This window comes from Peromyscus leucopus, chromosome 12 (assembly GCF_004664715.2).
Source record: "Peromyscus leucopus breed LL Stock chromosome 12, UCI_PerLeu_2.1, whole genome shotgun sequence".
Taxonomy (NCBI): Eukaryota; Metazoa; Chordata; class Mammalia; order Rodentia; family Cricetidae; genus Peromyscus; species Peromyscus leucopus.
In genome coordinates this window covers 16,861,991-16,885,937 of record NC_051073.1, presented here as the reverse complement: position 1 = coordinate 16,885,937, position 23,947 = coordinate 16,861,991, and the positions used below count along the sequence as shown (strand labels likewise).

Here is a 23,947-nt window from a genome sequence, read left to right as displayed (position 1 = left end):
ATTTTTGAATTATGACCTGATGATTCTCTGGATTTCCTCACTGTCTGTTGTTATGTCCCCCTTTTCATTTCTGATTTTGTTAATTTGGATGCTCTCTCTCTGTCTTTTGGTTAGTTTGGATAAGGGCTTGTCTATCTTGTTGATTTTCTCAAAGAACCAACTCTTTGTTTCATTAATTTTTTGTATTGTTCTCTTTGTTTCTATTTTATTGATTTCAGCTCTCACTTTGATAATTTCCTGGCATCTATTCTTCCTGGGAAACTTTGCTTCTTCTTGTTCTAGAGCTTTCAGGTGTGCTGTTAAGTCACTAGTGTGAGATTTCTCCAACTTCTTTTTTTTTTTTGGTTGTTTTTTTTGTTTGTTTTTAGTTTTGTTTTGTTTTGTTTTTCAAGACAAGGTTTCTCTGTGTAGCTTTGCGCCTTTCCTGGAACTCACTTGGTAGCCCAGGCTGGCCTTGAACTCACAGAGATCCTCCTGCCTCTGCCTCCCGAGTGCTGGGATTAAAGACGTGCGCCACCACCGCCCAGCTTTCTCCAACTTCTTTATGTGGACATTTAGTGCTATAAATTTCCCTCTTAGCACTGCTTTCATAGTGTCTATTGTGCTAGAAATCTCATCCAATGACTGAGGGAAGCAGATGCAAAGATCCACTGCCAGGAACCAGGTGGAGCTCCAGGAGTCCAATTGGCTAGAAAGAGGAGGGATTGTATGATCGAGAATTGTTTAGACCAAGATTAGAAAAAGCAAAGGGACAAATAGCCAAACTAATGGAAACACATGAACTATGAACCAATAGCTGAGGAGCCCCCAACTGGATCAGGCCCTCTGGAAAAATGAGACAGTTGATTGGCTTGAACTGTTTGGGAGGCACCCAGGCAGTGGGACCTGGACCTGTCCTCAGTGCATGAGCTGACTGTTTGGAACCTGGGGCCTATGCAGAGACACTTAGCTCAGCCTGGGAGGAGGAGATTGGACCTGCCTGGACTGAATCTACCAGGTTGAGCTGAATCCCCAGGGGAGTCTTTGCCCTGGAGGAGATGAGAATGGGGGGTGGGCTTGGGGGGAGTTGGGGGGGCAAGAGGGGGGAGGACAGGGGGAATCCATGGCTGATATGTAAAATTAAATTAAATTTTAAAAAACAAAACAAAACTTAACGTTAAGGCATCTGCATTAGTTGCTGTTCTATTTCCATGAAGAGATGTTATAACCAAGGCAGCTTAGAAGAGAAAACATTTAATTGTGTACTTGCTTTCAAAGGGTTAGTACATGGCTATCATGTCAGGAAGTATGGCAGCAGGCAGGAAAACAAGTCACTGGAGCAGTAGCTGAGAGATTTCCTGTTCTGCAGGCATTGGGAAGATAAAGTAAGACTGGGTCTGATATGGACCTTGAAATCTTAAAGCCTTTATCTAATGGCAAGCCTCTTCCAACAAGGCCACACCTCCCAATTCTTCCTAAATTAGGGTATAATGTTCAAATATATGAGACCACAAGAGGCATTCACATTCAAACCACAGCAGTAACAGACACAAAAATTGCATATCAAAGAGAATAGAAGAGGAAGAATTTATTGCAGTATGCCAATGCTTTAGGGGATCATATATCAGTCTGCTGTCACAAATTTTGTTCAGGACAAACAATGTATTACAATCTTAATGTGAAGTTTAAAGGTATAAGTTTATCTTCGAAACTTTTTTTAATGTTTTTGTATGTGTTCTTGTATGTATATGCTGTGAGTGTGAGTGCCTCCACAAACTAGAAAAGAAACTCAGATCCCTGTGACTAGAGTTACAGCTGAATGTGAGATGACCCATGTGGATGCTTAGCAATTTCTGGAAGAATAGCAGATGTTGTTAGCTATTGAGAAAGTTCTTTCCCCTAAATAATTTTTATAATTTCACTCATTAAGTGAATATCAGACATTAGTATAGTCAATTACCTTACATTACTATTCATGACTTAATTGAAATTAGGTCAAATATTTATGTATTTCAGCTCCCACTTCCTCTGACATTCTTTGTTGCCAGCATGATATGGAGGCAGAATTAAGATGCAAGTCAGCCGTCCTGGAAAAAAAAAAAAATCACATCTAGACAATTTCAGAGCAAGAGGCAGAAATGAAAAAAGAAAGTAAAAAGTTTGCCTCAAGCAAGTAATTGAGTCAGAAAATAGAAAGAGACAATGAGCAGCCCATGTGAGATAAGCAGTATCTCTCTCCACAGGATGGGGGAAAAGAAGAAAGAGGAAATTATCAACATGAAGTTCTTATTGTCAAGCCTGAGTGCAGAAAATGTTTGCTGATTTCTAGTAAGATCAGGGTTGGAGAATGGGTCATGTTTAGTGAATACAAACTTTTTGAAGGAGTCATATACAGACAGATTAGATACTGACTCATAGGAAAATTGCTTGGTATGCTAGTATAATTAAATGAAATATTCAATGAAAATCATTCACAGGAAAACCTAGCTTTGCTTTCTGTCTATACCTATGCAACTAATTTAAACAAATTCTATTTGGAGTTCATTGTATCTTAACAATAGTTTGGAAAATCATAGTTATTAGCTTTTTAATGTCAAACATCAAACCTGTTGACACATGCCTCTTATTCCAGTAGTTGGAAGGCTTAGATAGGAGAATCTTCAACAGATGGTGGCCAGCCTTAACTATGTAGATAGTACCCATCTGACCAGAGCTAACAACTACCTTGAGAACAGAAAGAAAAAGAAAAAGGAAGGAAGGATTGAAGGAAGGAAGGAAGGAAGGAAGGAAAAAAGGAAAGAAAGAAATAAAGAAATACCTTTATTTCTGATATTTTAATTAATAATTTGTATATTTTATGAAGAAATGCATTATTTTATTGACCATTGAGATTTAAAATATTTTTTTAATTTTTTGACAGTATAATATATTTAGGAAAACTCTCCACACCACTTACTGCCTACAAACTTCCTCTATGTCCTCTCTTGTTTTCTTTCATATTCATGGCAACTTATATTTCCTTAATTGTTGTTATATATCTACTTGAATATACATATATATTCCTAACAATATAAGTATATTGTATTCATTCTGTGTGTGTGTGTGTGTGTGTGTGTGTGTGTGTGTGTTATCAGGATTGACCATTTGGGATTGAATAACCAATTAGTATATTCTTCACTGATTTAGGAGCCTTAAGGTAATTAACATTATTCCCAGTATGGACTACTCTATTATTTCTTGTTACAAGTGTGTTTAGAAAAATAATTTTATAAGCCTGACTTAATTAGCATAAACCCAAGTTTATTAAACCTTGCAAACCAATGATTGCCTTTTGTATTTTCAAAACTTTGTTATTCATTAAACAAAACCCATATCCATATGTATTTTAAAAATCTATCTCATTCTCATATGTTATTTATTATAAAACTCACACATTTTATAAAATTTGGAAATTGTTTAATCAGATTAAGTAATTAAAAAATAATTTTTAATTAATAGATATTCTAAATTTCTTTTTGTTGTCTTTTTTTTTTTTTTTCAAGACAGGGTTTCTCTGGGTAGCTTTGTGCCTTTCCTGGATCTCACTCGAATTCACAAAGATCCACCTGGGTCTGCCTCCCGAGTGCTGGGATTAAAGGCATGTGCCACCACCGCCCAGCTTGTTGTCTATCTTAATAAGTGATAATGTGATATCTTTATTTGAATGAGGTAGAAAATAAGTAAATCAAGTTATTAACATAAAATATTTTTAAACTTTTTTTTCTTGAAAACAGCTAAATTAACTTCTTAGGAATTTAGAATTATACAGCAAATTATTCTGAAATATTGTTGTAGAGTTTTTAATCGCTGTAGCCAAACACCCTGACCAAAGGCAACTTGGAGTGGAAAGTGTTTATTTGTCTATGTGTTTCCTGTCCATTGCAAAGGAAACACAAAGCAAGAGTCAGCACAGAAACCTGATGGCAAACCAGAAGAGAGGCTGTCAGGGAAGGTTGCTCACTTACTCTGATGAAAAATGAAAAAATCTCCTGTATATAAATCTCAGGAAACATCATTGAAGAGGTAGCAGAAACTTCTAAGAGCCAGAGGAGCAAGAAATCTGTGAAATGGAGTCTCATAAATGACAGAGAAGCATCGTCCATAAATCCTCAACAATATGGTGCCAAAATAAGGTCTGACCAAGAATAACAAGTAGAAATTTACTAACAAGGAAAGAAGGACGCAGTAATCTCATGGGCACTCTACCTTTAGACAAACAAACAAAGACACCTAAAAAAATGTGAGATCTTCTTAAGGAGTGTCTCCTATGCATGAGTCCCATATGTGTTTAACCAATACCAAGGAACTTGCCCTCAAATCATAAATACAAACAACACTAAATGAACTAAGCTAGTTTTAGTCATATATTTGTGTATGCATTTATATATGTAACATAAATAAAGAAACTTCCAATTCAAGAGGACTCAAGGGGCTTTAGTTGGAAGGGATTGGAGGGCATAGAGAGAAGTGAGGAGATTGATATATTTAAGTAAAACATAATAGAATCCCCAAAAGAAGCAGAGTCAATGTTCCACTTAAAAATTCAATTTTCTGCTAAGACATTCATGAATATGTTGATACTTGTTTTCAAGTTATGAAACATTAAGAACTGAAAGCAAACATTAAAATGTTATGTATTTACACCTAATATTTAAATATTCATAATTTATACCCAAGGAAGCAGTCATTTTAAATCATTCTTTATAACTGTCACTGTACATTTTTAATAGTAATTATTATTCAAGTCTGGTGATTTCATGTCATGAACAAGCATGTTTTTGTACCCCTTTGAAACTGTCACACTGAGTGCTGCTGAGAGTTTCCTCTGGATTATCATCACAAATCTTACAGCAGAACCTGTCAACAACTCAATTGCAAGAAGACATCCTGATTAAAAGTAATAAATGCCCTAAGTGGACACCAGCGAACACACATACACAGTCAAAGATATTCTTAAAGGTTTTGAGTATCACACGAGGGTGTGTGCCTACTCTTATTGTAACTTGTTAGGCCATGTTCAGGGGATATCCAGAGGAAGCCTGCTTTTTTTTTTTTTTTTTTAAGAATGGAGGGAGGGGAATTTGAGGTTGAGATTTAATGGATAATAGAAGAATTTTTTTTAAAAAAAGATTGTAATTTAAAATTCACAAATAAAAACAATAAAGCTTATTATAAAGAAGATAATTGGTAAATGCTAGAATGGATCTGAAGAAACGAGTATTCTATTATACTTTTGGAATGATAGTACTTTATACATCAGTTATACATGCTAGTCAAAATATAGAATCAACGTACATGTCTCTCAATGGATGCATAAAATTGTGGTATATATACACATCGGAAATGTAGGTTGTCTTTTTCAGTACAGGGATGCAATCTGTCAGTTTGACGGTTCTAGTTTTTCTATAATGGTCTCCATCTGTTGCAAACTATACAAAGTGCTACATTTTGTAGCAGGCTTTCTCGGAACCCTGGCCCCGAAATCAAGATATAGGTACTTATCGTTAGTTATGAATGCTTAGCCTTAGTTTAGGCTTGTCCTACTAGCTCTTATAACTTATATTAATCTGTTTCTCTTTACCTGTGTTTTTTGTTTGCTTGTTTTTGTTTTTTCGAGACAGGGTTTCTCTGTGTAGCTTTGCGCCTTCCTGGATCTCGTTCTGTAGACCAGGCTGGCCTCGATCTCACAAATATCTGCTTGCCTCTGCCTCCCAAGTGCTGGGATTAAAGGCGTGCACCCCCCACCCCCGGCTGTCTTTACCTGTGTTTTATTGTAGGGCTTTTTACCTTCCCTTTCTCCAGTATGTCCTAGTTTCCTGCTTTCACCATGTCTGGCTGGCTGGTGGCTGCCTTGCTGGCAGCATAAATAAATGAAACACATCTTTACATAGTTAATTAAATATTCTGCAACTCAAACAAAAGTAATACATTTTTACTGAGTTAAACAAATATTCTATTCCACAACATTTACCTGTGGGTATAATGATAAAGTTTTAGTATACAGGTATAAATTACACTGGTTTATTAAAGGAGTGATAAGAGGTTCTCCTCTAAATCTATGACCATGTTACCCTTGGGTGGTTGGCTAGGTTTCCAATACCAGACATGATTTCCCTCCAGTTGAGCAGGCTTTAAGTCCATTTAGACAGCTGTTGGTTACCACAAAGTTCTGAGTGTCATTGCTGCACCTAGGGTTACCATGCTATGATGGTAATTGTTGTGGTTCATTGGCATTACAACAGGGTAAGAGTGCCATTGGCTTCCTTTCCCTTGTATGTTTGGGTATGAAACTTAGTGCCCAGAAAGGAAGATTCCAACTCAGAGTTTCCAAGTCCTGTATCTGAAGAAGAGGGCATCTTCAGCATAAGAAATTTATTTTTGATAGCTGGGAGGTAGCAAAGGATTAGAACAATAGCTTATTGTTGTGATAATTTATTTTACTCTGTGATCAAACACCCTGAATGTGGGTTTCTTACACCTAATAGAAAATATTAGATGGTCTATGGCTCTTGGCAGTGAGCACTATCAATTCAAGTGGGATGCTTCATTTAAACTATGTATGCACATGCAAGTGCCATCAAGTACACACACACAGTACATATATATGTACTATATATGATTTAATAAAGATAAAATATGATTCATCATGTCTCTTTTCAGATGTCTCTAGTGTTGTTTTCCTCCTCTCTCCTTGTCTAGCTGTATTGGCCTCCTTTCCCTCCCCAGTTAATCCCCCATATCCATCTTCCCATTTCCCTCTTTATATCACTTATGCTCTGCTGTTTCCATCTCCAATGCTCCCTCCACCACACTCTCCCTCTCCTCCCTTTCCTGAGTTCTGTATTTTCTCCAGGTTCTAGACTCACATGAAAGGTGTAGAGCTATAGTATTTGCGTTCCACATTCCTATTACTCATTTATCAGCTGAAGGCCACTTAAGTTGTTTTTATTTCCTAGATATTGTGAATAGATTAGCAAGGAGCATGTCTCAGTATCTATTGTGTAGAGTGTTGATATCTTTGGGAATATGCCTAGGAGTGCTGCATCTGTGTCTTATGGTAGATTTGTATGTAGCTTTTGGGAAGTTTTCCACACTGCTATCAAGATTGGCTGAATCTGTTTACAGTCACACTAATACTAATTGTGAGTTCCCCTTTCACTTTTCCTCCCCAGGATATGTCAGATGTTTTGTTGATTTTCTCAATTCTGATCAGTGCATAATATATTACAGTACTCTATTAATACAGCCTAATTGTAATAATATGTATATATATAGTGTGTGTGTGTATGCTTAGGTGTATGCTTGTGTATGTATTAGAATAGAGACCCTAAACATCAAACTAAACATCAGCAATTTGATTCTAATAAAGATGCTAAAAATATTCATTTACTGGAAAAATGACAATGTTTATAGTAAATTGTATTGGAAAGCAATATACACATGCAGAACAATTATGTGACATTGCTATGTTCCTTTTATGACAAAATGAAAATATCTAGATTTGAAAAGACTTCTGCAGTCATGCACACAATAATGCTGAATACCTGTTGTTGGTCTGCACAAAGCTAGCAGTCAACAATGAGTCATGAATGGATGAGGTCCTCAATGAGCCCTACCTCTTTCCTCTAGCGTATTGGCTGTTGATAGGTTTTGCATGAGAGACATTCATTGTCTTCAGGTTTTTATTCACTACTAAGCTCATCAGGTTCCAACAGATTGCTTCACACTTTTTATTTCACAAATAATCCTCATTAACCTCCATGGGTCTCAAAGCAAAATGAATAGTCATGAATGTGAGAAGGATAACTGTCCTGAAAAGGAGAATAGAATGGAGTGGTCACGAGATGGAAGGATGTGGAAATGAGAGTATACAGGATGAATTATATATACACTTGTGTGAAACTGTCAAAGAACAAATTTAATAATTAGTTTTAAAATTATTAAAGACATAAATGTAAGAAATGAAGCTGATAAGTTATGAGATACAGAGAATGCTTTGGGACTATGAAATGGGAAATGACTTGTCTTAGATGAAATCCTAACTGCAATGTAGAAAATAAATGGGAAGATAATTATAATCACAAGTAATTGAAAAGTTCCACACAGTGAAAGAAAAAACAGTGTGAAGATCAAACTACAAATCTGAAGAAAAAATTTATAATTCATAATGAACAGACAAAACTAACAGAAAATACTAAAGTAACCTGATTTTATAATAAGCAGTGGGCTTAAATCAATATTTTTTAAGAAGGCACCTGCTCACCATAACTAAACCTTAGGAAAGTGTAAATCTAATCCTCAAAATGTAATCATGTCACCTCAGTGTGAGTACATATCAAATTTTCACATAATTCTCAGTTTGATATGAAAGATGTGAAGGATAGGGAATAACATGGACAACAATAAGGAGGTTACACACATACACACATTAATACTGGAGAAAGATATGGTATAGCAATTCACTATTGTATATATACTAAAGAAAGTAAAACTAGTATGTAAAATAGACTTCTCCCAAGTTCTGTCCCACTTTATACCAACAAAATATACAGGGCCAGGAGACAGAGGCAACCAATCTGTTCAATTAACTTACAAATGAGGTCTGGCAAATACATAATCAGATAACTTCCTTTCATTTCAGCAAATATATAGTGTAATAAGCCAGGCACAGAAATAAATATTACATAGTCTCATTTATAAATATTATAGCATTTTATATCAGTCAATCTATGTTTTGCAGTAACTAGTACTATAGTAGTGTCCTAAGAGTCAAGGTAGGACTAGGTGGCGAAAGCATGGACTATGTGGACCTTTTCTTGTAACTAAGAATTTTCACTTGCTGCACAATATTTGTTGAAAAACTATAACTAGAACAAAATTAAATACTGATAAATAAATTATTGATTTTTTAAAAAAATAATATTCTAAATTCCCATTTGAAATTCCAAATCATATTGAGACTTCCATAAATACTGGCTGAATGTTCATTACTTAATTTTAACTAATTAATGTTTGTCAAGGTATTAAGATTAAATTTAGTTCTACATATTTTTCTGATTTCAATAATTCACCTTTTTCTCTTATTAGAACTATTAAGTGTAGCTAGAGTTGTCCTGCCTTGCCCACAATCAGGACAAATCTTTGTCACCCTCCAGTCCCACAGCCGTTCAGACCCGACCAAGTAAACACAGAGACTTATATTACTTACAAACTGTATGGCCATGGCAGGCTTCTTGCTAACTGTTCTTATAGCTTAAATTAATCCATTTCCATAAATCTATATGCTGTGGGATGTTAATGTATGTCCTGTGGGAGCCCTTCTTGGGTTCCTTGTGGCGTTACCCAGCAGGTTTGCATAGAGGATGATTAGGACCATGGGCCTGAGTGCAGGTGTCTGAGATGGTCTGCACTTGGCTGTACTGGGGGATGGTCTGTATGTCAAGTTGCTCTGATTGGTCAATAAATAAAACCTGATTGGTCGTGGCTAGGCAGGAAGTATAGGCAGGACTAACAGAGGAGAAATAAAAGAACAGGAAGGCAGAAGGAGACACTGCAGCCACCGCCATGACCAGCAGCGTGTGAAGACGCCGGTAAGCCACCAGCCACGTGGCGAGGTATAGATTTGTAGAAATGTGTTACTTTAAGATATAAGAACAGTTAACAAGAAGCCTGCCACGGCCATACAGTTTGTAAGCAATATAAGTCTCTGTGTTTACTTGGTTGGGACTGAGCGGCTGTGGGACTGGCGGGTGACAGAGATTTGTCCTGACTGTGGGCAAGGCCGAAAAACTCTAGCTACATCTATACCTTGCCACGTGGCTGGTGGCTTACTGGCGTCTTCACATGCTGCTGGTCATGGCGGCAGCTGGCAGTGTCTCTGCCTCAGCCTTCTGCTTCCCAGAATTCTCCTCTCCTCTTGTCCCACCTACTTCCTGCCTGGCCACTGGCCAATCAGTGTTTTATTTATTGACCAATCAGGGCAACAGATTTGACATACAGACTGTCCCACAGCAATTAAGTCTTTGTAAACATTCAATTGTCATATATTTTCATGAGCCTTAGTATCATATAAAAGGTACAAATCTAGAAATATTATGAATTCTTTTAAAAACATTTTATTAATTTGTATGTATGAATGTTTTACCTTAATGTATGTCTGTGTATCACATACGTACATTGCCTGCAGAGGCCAAGGTGGATTGCCTGAAACTGAAAAGGCAGGAGGGTGAGACACCTTGTGGGTGCTAGGAAGGTCGGCCATTGCTTTTATCCAGTGTGCTATCTCTCTGTCTCCTATTGTGAATGCTTTATCTAGGCAAGGGAAAATGACTAATGTGTGCGCTATTGAAATGATTATATTACAGTGTCTGTGTATATATTATTGTTTTACAGATGCGCCTAAGTTTGTTTCAAATCAGACAATGTATTACTCCTGGGAAGGAAATCCAATCAATATTAGTTGTGATGTGAAATCAAATCCACCTGCATCAATCCATTGGCGAAGAGAGAAATTAGTCTTACCAGCTAAAAATACCACTCATTTAAAGACCTACAGTGTAGGAAGGAAGATGATACTAGAGGTAAGCCTGTGGGAACACAGAATAAACATATTTTTACCAGTTTTTCATTATGTCAGAATATACTTAATTTAAATTTTTATAAGACATATCGAAATATTTATATATTTTTATTTAAAAAATTAATCTTGTATTGGTATAATATCCTATTATTATCTGTGTTTATATGTTGAAATATTTTTCTTGAATTTACTTTTTAAAAGTGAAATAATTATGTTGGTAAGAAAACACAGGGAGGTAAAATAATGTTTTTTTCCATATTATTTTATTATTTGTTGTAGTGTGTAACAAAAGTTGAAAATTGGTTAAACAGCTCTGATTATGTAATACAACTCATAAATCACTTTGATAAGGATGATTTTCAAGACACCCAGGTGCACTTTGTGATTTCCTTTTAGCCTTCCTTGCTACCTGCCTCTTTTTATAAAAGTCAAATATTTAACTTCAGTGTTCATGATTCCCCTGATTTTTGTTTATAACTATAATTCTTTGATTAGCATGTAAACCTATCAGTTGGTTAATAATGTGTAATTCTAGAATAGGTTCCTAAATAAAGCACTTGGGAGGAGATGCCAATGATTATGTATATATTACAAATATTTAAATTTGTACTGGAAATTTGACCATATACCTTGGATTATTTCATCTTATATTTTGTGCAGATTTTTAATATTGCTCTTGTTTAGTTTAGAATTTTTCTAACACTATCTTTAGTGTTTGAATTTATTAAATTTTAGAAAGAACAACTTGACATAGATATTTATTTGGATTCAGAGTTCCAGAATGTTCAGTTAGTAGTGGTTTGATCCCATACAGTTGGGCAGATCATTACAAAGGCAGGACCATGTGAGACATTCACTACCTCAGAAGAAAAAGCTGGGAAAAGACTTTCCAATCAAATGGATTTAAGAAGCAAGCTTGTGTAGCTATCCTAATATATAATAAAATAGACTTCAGACTAAAATCAATCAAAAGAGATCGGGAAGGACATGGCATATTTATCACAGGGAAAATCCAACAAGATGAAGTCTCAATTCTGAATATTTATGCCCCAAATATAAAGGCACCCACATTTGTAAAAGAAATATTACTAAAGCTTAAATCACACATCAAACCCCATACACGAGTAGTGGGAGACTTCAACACCCCACTCTTACCAATGGACAGGTCTGCCAGACAGAAACTTAAAAGAAAAATAAGGGAACAGACATTATGAATCAAATGGACTTAATAGATATCTACAGAAGATTCCACCATAACACAAAAGAATATACCTTCTTCTCAGCACCCCATGGTACCTTCTCTAAAATGGACCACATGCTTAGTTGCAAACACATCTCAACAGATACAAAAAAAAAAAAAAAAAAAAAATTGAAATAACCTCCTGTGTCTTATTGGACCGCCATGGCTCAAAGTTAGATTTCAACAACTACAACAACAAAATTTACAGAAAGGAATTCCCTTTATGTTTCATGAGAAGCAGAAAGCAAGAGAATGTTGATACTGGATGTTTTTTTTGTTTTTGTTTTTGTTTTTTCCCTTTTCCAATTTTATTTCATCCTGGTCCCCAGCCAATAAGATGGTGCTGTCCATGTTCAGTTTGGGTCTTTCCAACCCTCTCAAGAAACATCCACACAGGGATATCGACAGGTTATTTTAACATCTGACATCCAGAAATGTTGTCAATCAAAAGCAAACATCACAATATTTTTTTTTTTACTAACTATGGTTGGATGAGAGTTTGGAACACTGGTTTCAGGTTGGCTTCATTAATTCTTCCTTGCTTGATTCTTTCTTTATTTTCTTTCTTGCTTATTTTCCCTTGTTTCCTTTATATTTCCATGTCTTTCCATCTGTGATATGTTAAGTGATTTCTGGATTTGTTAAGCATAACATCACAATGGAATTATTTGTGATGCACTTGTAAAGCTAATGTTTCTTGGCCATTTTGTTCCTGAAATGGGAGGATCTGTGAATTCAATGTCTTATTTCCTGTTAAGTTCTCAATTCAGCATCAAACCAATTTTTGAGTTCATAAATTGAACCCCTTGAAAATGGCTCCAAAGTAGGTATCTTTTTATAGAGTATTAATATTAAAAAGAAAAACACCTGTACTGCAGTCATAGTACTTACTGTGGCTCTCCTGCTTCTTTTTATATTGATTCTATAAACACCAGGTTCCTTGTAGAAAGTACTAAAATCTTTCTCATAAGACTGGGGAATAAGAAAAGATTTTGCACATATATTTGTAATTTAATTAAACTAGGCTCGTTTATTAAAAGCCATGTGTAAGGATAATCAGTTTCTGACTCATTTCAGGGAACTCACACAAGTTAAATCTGTGCATTAAGCTGTTAAGCCTATGAACTTTTCTTAGTTGGATAGCTAACTAGAAAATGAATGGCACAGCTATTTTATACTTTACTTGTTCAGAATAATCATCTTCAGTAGACCTCAAAATTGTTCTCTTAGTAAATAGTCTCCCATTACCACTAACTCATTTCTTCTTTTAGCACAGGGTGTAAAATAATGCGCAATCTGTGTTGTTAGGATAGTCTCTCTTTAAATAGTTACAGGAATTGAACATTATATTTATTACCATCATCAAATATCTTTGAATTATGGACATTCAAGAATTACAGAATTGACCCCACCTTTAACCATTGGAATCCCTGAAGGTTAACTTAATTTTTGATTTTATTGTATAAAACTGAGGGCATGTCCTTTTCACCTAAACATAAAGGCAATGAAACCAAGATAATTACGAGAGATTTTAAATTTTTGTTTAGAACATTTTACAAGGCACTGTTTTCTTGCCAAATATCTTTCATGAAAAAAAAAAAAAACATCCAGGTCTAGAAGTAAATATTAAAATACATAACAAGGCATAGTAGCTTATTCATGTTCTCAACACTTCAGAGGCAGAATCAGGGCAGCCTCAGCTACTAGTGAATTTCAGATCTACATGGGATTTAGAATGAAACCATTCTGAAAACAAACCACCAACCAAAATGGGGAAACAGTGTAGGACCTGTGGAGGACTTGCCCCCACACTTATTCACCCCAGGAACTCGTGAGGATTGAGGGATAAAAGACTTAGTTAGAAGTAGAGAAGGGAGAGAGAGAACAGAGAGAAAACACAGGATAGACTAGGGTGGGCCTGAATCCTTATCCGCCGGCCCAGAACTTCATTCCAAACATCTGTTTATAACCATGCCAAGGAGTGGAGCAAAAGATCTCCCCCTTGCCTGTTACAGTCCCCAGGTCCAATCAACCTCTTATGCAGTCCTGCTGAATACAGCCACTAGGCTCCAACAGGTCCCTCTTCTTTATATTTTAAAAGAAAAAAATCTTGATGCAACCACCTCAAACTTAAAGACAAGTAGATTAACATAATTTTAATATAAATATTGTTATGCATAGCTACAATTTTCTCAATCTTACATCTTAATATTTCTTGCTAACAAACATAGGATAAACTTCTGATGCATACGGCTTAAACTGAAATACTTTCTTAACTTCACCAAACCATGGTGCATCACTATATATAGGTTAACACAATAATTTCTACAGGCCTACTCTCAACCTGCCAACTGCTCTCAACCTACAAGCCTACGCTCAACCTACAAGCCTACTCTTAACCTACAAGTCTACTTTCAACCTATAATTTAAAACTATACAAGATACAACATTAATTCACTCAAGTAACACAAAAATATTTTTTAAATTAAATACACCAAGGAATATTAATACTCCCCCTTTTTCTTAAAAAAGAAACAGAATCAAATTTCTCTATTTAAATAATTTCATTATTACATAGACAGTTTTATAAGTAGTTCATAAGTCATCCCTGTTGATAGAGTCTATATGCATAAGCAAATTCAAACTGCCCCATTGTAATGAAATCACTATTGTCCATTTTATTTTTAAGTTAAAAAATTCCAAAGAGTTTTGGTACCATTCCTAAAAGATCCTTTGAGCTTGTCAGCTGCCCATAGTCTGTGCATATCTGTTAGAATCGTAATGAATCTTAAGCAAACAGTTCCAAGTAGAAGTCAACACAACCAAAACTTTTTAGTGTAAGCAAATCTCTCTGAAACCGCAGCTTTCAGATACTGCTGTGCTTTGTAGTCTATAGCCTTCCATAACCAGGCTAGAGAGCTTTACCTCATAGCCATACCTGCTCAAGGCACCTTCAGCTGAAACTGTGGGCCTTCCCATGGCAACCCTGGCTTTGGGAGCAAAAGCCATTACCTGCACCATCGATGGTCCAAGTGCTCAGCAAGCCTGGTCCTATAGGACCTACTTTTAGTAGAAACATGTCTTAAACTTTGAAGTTCCTTTGAATTTTCTTTGACTACATGATATATTTTCTTAAATTTTTTTCTATCAGAAGATAGTTTTACCATTGAATTGGTGTATCAAAATGAAGACATTCATCCAGTTAATGAAATAATAGGTCAAGCATGAAACACTTCAACTCAGAATGTCTAGTTTTGTGGATTTTGTCTTTAAAATGTTTGCATTATACTGACTGAACAGGTGGCATTTATGCATTTAGGAATACGTATATATGTTTTTACAAATGTTCTGTAACAACAATGGAAAAAGATGTTATAATTTGAAAGAGTTCATGAAGGGTGTATAGGTGGGTTTGGAGAGGTGAAAGTGAATTGGAAATTGATGCAATGATATTAAAATCTCAAAAATAAAAGAAGTGAAAATACATGAAACTAAAAGACATGTTTGCATTATTTAATAATGTTTGTTGGAAAAATGAAAAGAGTTCTATGAGGAGTCATGTAAAATAACTGAACAAATGTACTAGTAGCACACATGCTTCAGCCTTTTAAAAATATCCTTGATGTTTTAGCATTTTCATTTTTATTATTATGATTATTTTAGATTGCCCCTACATCGGACAATGACTTTGGACGATATAACTGCACTGCTACTAACCGTATAGGCACAAGATTTCAGGAGTATATTCTTGAGTTAGCAGGTGAGTATAGGACAGTAACATCTGACATTCATAAAGTAATTTTATACACAAATGGAACTTTAAGTTAATAAAATTTTATCAACTAATTTCACATGAAATCAAAAATAATATTTATAGTTATTTGTGTCATAATACAAAACACTATTTAAAGTGATAAACCAAGAGTTACAAAATACGACAAAGAATTTGACATAATGAATAGTGAATATTTACAATCTATTTAATATTTAAAGCTCATTTTAAAATTTAATTTCTTCTGATGTATATGTGAGATTTTTTAATAGTATGCAACATGTATTTTAAATAAAATTATGTTTAAAATAATGTAAAACAACCTTTAAAAATAAACATAAATAGAATCATTCATAAACATGCCAGTTTTATTTAAAATCTAGTGTAATTCATCCAGGAGGAATGCGTTGCTTCTACAGTGGATGTGTGAACATTCAGACAGAAAACAATTCAATAGATACAATCTTAAATTATTTTTAATTTGTCATCATAGGAAATGCTTCATGAAGCAACTGATCAATATCAACACCACTAGTAATGAGAAAATTATTCTTGGTCCTATAGGAGGCAATCAAAAGGGCACAGAGTAATCTTTGTGATATTTCTCCCCATAAGCTTGAGGAGACTCTAACCTAACAAGCATGAAATTTAAGAACATGTCTCCAGTGCAGTAAGCAGAAGCCAAAGCTCTCATTAAGTCAACATACTCTAAAGGCTTACATGAAACAATGCTCTTATGTACTTTGTTCATTAAGGTCTTATAAAATTAAATTAGTTTTAAAAACAAAGAAGCTTAAAAGAAGCTAAGGCAAATTATCAAATGCATGTAATAATTGTATGAGACAAAATAATTATCATCTTAGGTAAAATTATTGACAAAATCAACAACTATTTGTGGCTCACGAATTGGTAGTAAATGGCATTGTGCATATAATCACTCATTGAGGAATAGCGTTTTCTGAATTGAAGGCAAACATTTTATTCAGAAATGTGACTATTAAAAAAAAACACTCAAATATCTTTAAAATACCAAAACATTGTCCTACACATGATGATGTAACATTTAGTAACATTTTGATTCTATATTATTATGGAGATAAGATACATTCATACTAAACATAATATATTCATGAATTGGACAGTTTATGCTTTATGCTCCATTTTGCTATTTTCTCTGATGTAGAACAGCTTGATCAAATATATTATGACAAGTATTTTTAGCCTTATTGAATCATGTAGTTATAATCATAATTCTCATTATAATTTAGTGAAATTCATAGATTAATTTCATCTATTTATCAGACAGAAATGGATATTCAGGGGCTGTGAAACATTATACCTTTAGACATGTTTGTGTGCACATAAATACAACTTTTATTTCTGTCCACACTATGGTTTAACAATGAGCATGAGCACATGTAAGCTGGTTCAAAGGGCTTCCCAAAGTCTCACCTGCAAACATCATTTCTACTTGCTTTGCCTATGAACATAATGAAGCAAAGCTTTTTACAATAATTTTTATATTTTCTGCATGTTATAAAAAACATACATTATTCTATGTTACAATACAGAAATTTTATGATATATAATATGTGTAATGTTGCAATCAGGATAATAAATATTATATTTCTTTAAATATTATCAGTTCTTATTTTGGAGTTCTCTTGGACAATCTGGGGTAGTAGTATTAAGAAAGTTTGATCAAATAACATCCAGTAGCTAACAATGGGCACCTCCACTTGGGGCTGAAGGTTTCCTTTCTCCATGCCACAGAAGACATTCACAGGTCTACCTAAGTGGACTGACATAAGACAATGTGAGTTTGTGCTTTCAAAGCACCAAGAAGAAAGAAAGTGCTCAAAGGTAGGAGATAGTTGTTATTACAGTCTACCATAGATCATAAAGATAAATTTTCTTTTCAGTGGACATTAGTGGGGTAATGCATTTTTAGCTACAAAACACAGATTTAATGTAATTGGTAAATGTGTGGTGAATTGAAAAGGACCTCGACTATTTTAGACATTCAATTCTTATAAATAACATTTTTTCCTTTTTTTTTCTTTCTAGAATCTTACTTGGCATACTTGTTCCTATTGCTATTAAGTGAAATCTCTGATATGGCACTGCACAATTGATTTTTCTTAACCTTCGTTCAGGGCCTGTACTTACCACTTTTAAAGTTCAAGTTGTCATATTTGACTCATCTTTTTAACCTACCGGGACCCAGTCAAATTCAATATTTTAGTTTTCTTTCCAAGATTGATTTAGTTCATAAATATCATAAAGCCACCACCTATATTTTCATCTGTTACAGATAAAACTCTAGAAGTCACTTTGGAGAACAGGGAGCTGATTAGAGGTTAAGCTATGTCAATTGAGCAGAATTTTATAGATAGAGAGTAATTGTCAGTTCAGTTGTCTATGTGATCAGATGGCATTGTACCATAAAATGGGGTAAAGTTAGTTCATTTGAAAGTCACAGTTATATTATGTGAATACAAACCTAGGTTTCTCTCAGTGAAATACTATGTAAAGATGTGCACATTGATATTTATTTAGAGAATTCATTGAGTAAACAGATTTTCAGTAACTAATCATAACATCCTTTGATTTTTTTTTTCATGATCATACTGTAAGAAAAGCACAGCTTATGGTAACAATGATATTGTCAATTTTTTGACCAATTCCTAACTGCTAGTTAACTACCTACTCAACAAATGCATGTAGAGATTCCTCTAGGTGCGGTATACTCCTCTGGATCTCAGAATGAAAAGTTGAATGAGGGAAATACCCAGTCAATTAGAGTTTAATACATATGGGTTACAATAGAACTTAAAAAAAAAAAAAAAAAAAAAAAACTTGGCGATGTAAAATTGATTTCTGATTGGAGTTTCTGGGAAAAGCTTCAAATAGATGTGAGCTTTTGAACTGGGACAGATAGGAAAGAAGAACTGAGGCCAGTAACAATGGAAAGACTAAACAGGTCAAGGTGACATTGACAACAAAAATACTGTGCTATGAAAGAGTGAGAATTACTTAGAAATGAGGAATTTAGTGGAGGACAGCAGAAATACGTTCTGTGAGCAGCCCAGTGTTTGGCAGTGCGACTAGCAAAGTAATGAAAGATCAAGTCACAGATTTCCTTTGAATAAGTTTATAAGTTTATATTCTGTCTATAGAAGTAGAAGACTGAAGAATGGAGATGTTTATTCATAATGCAGAATGACCCGGTTGTTTTTCAACAACCACAAGAAAAAGATTTAAGCTCAGCATGAGGTGTAAGCAGTTGTTATTTTCAAGTTTCTCTAGACACCTTTATTCTATAAAATATATGAATGGATGGATTGATGAATGGATGGAAAGATGATAGATAGATGATAGATAGGTAGATAGATAGATAGATAGATAGATAGATAGATAGATATAGATAGATATGTAGATGGATAGATACACAGAGACGGCTATCTGAATTTCTTTCTCAGTGTACTAAACGTCGGTGTGTTATACTTTATTGGCTAATGAGACATAGTTGAAGATAGCAATATAAAAGAATATATGTTATACCTATAACTTTAAAGAATATCAAGAAACATTGAAATCTTGATAGTGAATTAAAAATTCAATGAAAAAATGTTAAAGATCAGAGATAGACCCAATAAACTACCTAACTAGAGTCTTTGAGTCAATGAACAAATAAAATCAGAAATGATTATGCAATTTGTATAACCAATTCTAAGGATATATTGTGAACATAAATAGTCAAATCCTCTTAATATATCAATGTAATAATTATTTGAATTTTTAAGCTGCTGAAAACCAGGAGAATATTGAAATTTAAAACAAGTGACAAGGATTTAGATGTTTGTCACTTAGATTAAGGTTCACACTTTTCTAAATCTATGTTTTTCTTGAAAAAATATCTTCATACAATATATGTGATCATCTTCTCTTACCCTGATTCATCCTAGATTCTACCCACCTCTCAACATACCCAACTTTATTTTATTTTTCTCTCTCATTTTCTTAAAACAAACAAACACCAAGAAACACATATCCATACACAAAAACAAACAAACAAACAAAACACCCCAGAAACCTAAATATCCAATCAAAACACCAACAATAATAAAAATAACCAATCCAAACAAGATTAGACATAAGCACTACAAAATCCCATCAAGTTCATCATTTTAAGTTGATCAACTACCCTTTTTCATGGAGCTGGCCACAAAGTATGGTCAATATACCTATTATAGCTACATTGAATAAAACAATTATTTCTTTGCCAGCAGTGTGTATCAATTTCAGATCTTCTTTAGGGATAGGAACATGGGACTACTTCCAGCTTTCAGTGCAAGAACCTTTGTGGCTTGTACCTGTGTAAGCATCATTCATGGTGCTCCTCTCTCTGTGAGTTCATATACATATCAGCCCTGCTGGGTCTAGAAGACACTGTTTCCTTGGAGTCATCCATCACTTCTTGCTCTTACAATTTTTCTGTCTCCTCTTCTGCATAGGTCCCTGAAATTTGAGGGAGGAGTTTAATAAAGACATTTCACTAACATACTTTGTCTATGTTAAAAAGTACCTTAGAGTTGAAAGTATCTGGTGAAAGCTCCTGCCTTGAAAACATTTCCCTCAATAAATCCTCACATGGAGTAAAGAGCAAATGTGGTACTTAGAGCTCCTTTTGTAAGTCATAATCACATACACCAGAGTGCTGCCCATATTTTAAAAGATCCCAATGTTAATATTTTAACATTGACATTAAAATATTGAGAGTGTTCATATTAGATCATTAGTCAAAAGAAAAAATAAATCTCTGTAATCTTATTAGAAATAAAAAGTCATTCAAACAGACCAGATGAAGCCCATCTCTGCATAGTTCTTAAATTGACACAGTTGACATCTTACTGTTGTAGTGTGCCTATGTGTTTCAATTCTTTTTGTCACAACTCACTTAGGATTTTAGTCAGACAGATAAGGAATTGCATTTGTTATCATAAGCAGAACAAACTTATCATAAACACTTGTGTAAAAAGTCAAATTAAAGCAAATTCAGTAGTCATCACCTAGCTTTGAGCTGCCAAAACACATCCAATAAGACCCAGGGTTCAGTTCTGAAGCTATTAATGGAAGATGAGGAAACTTTTCTTCCAAACTGCCACACTACTGATGTTACAGACATACCTCAGACTGAGATTAAACCATGGACTGAGGACCCCAGTGGCTCCACGCCTTCATGTCTGCAGATGCTTTTGTCCGTGTGAACCTCCCATAACACGAGAACAAGATTCAACACTCTGGCAAACAAAGCTGTGAGCACCTACTTTTCATCTAAAATGCCAATATGAATCTGGGCAAAGAAGAATTGGACTATTCAATCCATGTGATAAATGAGAGAGAGTTAAAATAGGAAACAAGATTAAGTATTGAAAAGACAGGATCTATAAACAAAGAGTTTATAAACATCAGTTTCTTCTGATGTCATGGTGGTATTCTATGCATAGTTAGAATCTCAAAGAGGAAAACCTGACTCACAGCCTATGTCATCTACTCTCACTGTTCATAGCTATCCAGTCCTCAGAAGCTAAGACCGTGGCAGAATTTAGGAAGAACATATGCCAACATCGTGTCAGGAAACAGAATAATATGCTGCCTTAGGAAAATGTAGGACCATGTTGCTTCAGCCATTATAGTTTTACATTACAGATTGATGTCAGATAATACAAGATGTCCAGTTCTGGGTACCTCAGCATAATAAGGCCACATTGGTCATGTATGACAAACACACAGGTAACATCATATTGGATGGAAGGGGGTTTGAAGAGCTTTCCTCCACAGCAGAAAAAAAAAAAAAAAAAAAAAAAAAACAAGAATGAATTTTTTTTTAACTAATTTGTTCAACATAGTATTAGAAATATTAACTGAAGGAATTATGTAAGGGAGTAATAACTCACTCCCAACTTGTCTTTGTTTGCATAGTCTTATATATAAACCCTAACTATTCCCACACAAACTGATAAACAAATGGTCTAAAATGTAACAGAACATAAAATCGACATACATATTAGTAAATAATATTTCTATGTACTAGCACTATCAAAATGCCTGAAAAAATAACCAATGAAACAATCCCTAAATAGCTAAAGACAATATGTGGTAAATAAGAAACCAAGGAGAAGATCTCTCTTTACACACACAAAAATCATAAAATATAATTGACTGTAAAGTGAATAAATAAATGTGTATCCTTTATTCTCGAGGTCAAAGAATGTCATTATTAAAAGACCCAATCTACCTGAATTTATATATATATTCAATATAATCTAAATAAATGTACCAATAAAAATGCTTCACAGAAAAAATAAGTCTCAAAACATCAGGAAAAATGGAAGACTTCAGAGAGACAAAGCAATCTTGAAGAAAATAAAAAAAAAAGCTATTCAAAAAATACTAATCAAGAGCTCCTTCATAGCTAAAGAACACTCACCCATTCTCTTCCATTTCTTTAATCTATCAGTGCATGTGGCATGCTTTATGTTGTATAACTTCACGTTAACACACGTTTCTGAATAAACGGGAACCCATACTAAGTACCATGTGAATATGTTTCACGTCACCACTTTGTGTCTAACTCTTATAGCACAATGAGTCTTAGCAAGAGTCACCCTCATTGCCCAGGCTGTTTCCTTTGTAGATGTGCCCTCTAGTCCCCATGGAGTGAAGATTATAGAGCTGTCCCAGACTACAGCCAAGATCTCGTTCAACAAACCCGACTCCCATGGAGGTGTGCCTATTCATCACTATCAACTGGACGTCAAAGAAGTGGCGTCAGAAACCTGGAAAATAGTACGCTCCCATGGAGTTCAAAGTGAGTTCTTTCAATATATGCTGAGTCACCAACTCTGATATGCAATGTATCTCTATGGTTTACTCTTTACTGTTCTTCCTTTTTTTTCTTTCCTTGCAGTTGGATTGGAAAATCATAGCCACTTCCTTATTTTATCTAAGAATAACTTTAATATAGAGCTGAAATTTTTCCTATTTTTTTTTCTTCAGAAAGGGGGCTCTTCATTTAAAGTTCTGAGCATCAAACACAGTTTTTTTAGATGTCACACTAGGTACTTTCCATTGTACTATATTCTGTTATTTAAACCATCTACTTTAATAAGAATAGAATGGCTAAACTAATTTGCTAAAATCATATTCTAGGAGAAAATTTAATTTTATCCCTTCATGAAAAAAACAATTGCTGACATGCTGTGTATGTAAGATGAATATTCTGAAATGTGTCCTTATTTTTATTTATTCACAATTCTGTAAATAGGTATGAATGAGATATTACAAAACAGATAATTGACCCAGATAGTTTAAAGCCATCTACATAAGTTCATATGTCTATTATGTTTGTTTCTAACTTGTGTTTTGAAAATACACAACTGAAAAATTGAAATGTTTAGGTTGTACCATTAAAGTAACTGAATTGTCTGTCTCTGAAAAGTTAAGATAACACAGATTATGCCTGTTAGCAATGGAGAATTCTGTTGAGACTTGATAAGGTGACTTGATTTCTTATTACATTATAAGTTATAATAGGAATTAATAAGAGTACAAGTTTATGAGAATGCAGGTTAGAATAGTCTCTAATAAAAGTATGAATGAGGATATCAGTGCTGTCTACTTACTTTGTCAGATCTCCAACTCTACCCTAACTCTTTTGAGGTGTGCAAGTATAATCACGGACCTATTCTGAGATGATAAAAGGGAACAGATCACCATGCAGGGAGAAGATGGAATTGCTTGTTTATCACTCGTCAGGCTATTCTCAATTTCTGTAATAGTAACAAACATGATATTTTATAATAAGAATACCAAAAAATTCAATGAGTTAGCTATTGATTATTTACTTTACACTTTGTATATTGCTACAAATAGATTAAGTTAATATTGCTTCTTTAATTTTGGTAAGGTATTAGCTTAATCAGGAAAACAGGGACATGCTTCAAATTCTATAAATGTATTTCCACATCAAAATTACAGAGGGATGTTCAAGGTTTGCATGAAGCACAGTTCATGCCAATTTTAGAAGTGTTTCTTGCTGCTGTCATAGTTCAAACCTGATAGACAACACATTTTAACACTTGGCAAATGAAGGCTCTTTCATAAATAACAAAGAAATTCATCAAAGTATTTACTTATTTATTTACTTCAATATTTATTATCTAATAGTTATTACATAGATGGAACCAGAGCTTCTAGGTATCTTCTGAAAGGAGGCATCTAACAGGTTATGAAGCATGTCCTGAGGATAGTTTGAAAATTGGTTGACCTCAGG

At 34.4% G+C, this 23,947-nt stretch overlaps 1 protein-coding gene across 2 annotated transcripts in view; it reads left to right on the top strand.

Annotated features, from left to right (window-relative positions):
• The window catches only part of Ncam2 (neural cell adhesion molecule 2), a 410,880-nt gene that overhangs the window by 315,973 nt on the left and 70,960 nt on the right, over positions 1 to 23,947 (top strand). For both annotated transcript variants that reach the window (XM_028859839.2, XM_028859840.2), the window contains exons 10-12: positions 10,411 to 10,598; positions 15,501 to 15,597; positions 22,310 to 22,483. In XM_028859839.2, the coding sequence (XP_028715672.1) occupies positions 10,411 to 10,598; positions 15,501 to 15,597; positions 22,310 to 22,483 (459 nt within the window). The remainder of the gene's footprint in view (positions 1 to 10,410; positions 10,599 to 15,500; positions 15,598 to 22,309; positions 22,484 to 23,947) is intronic.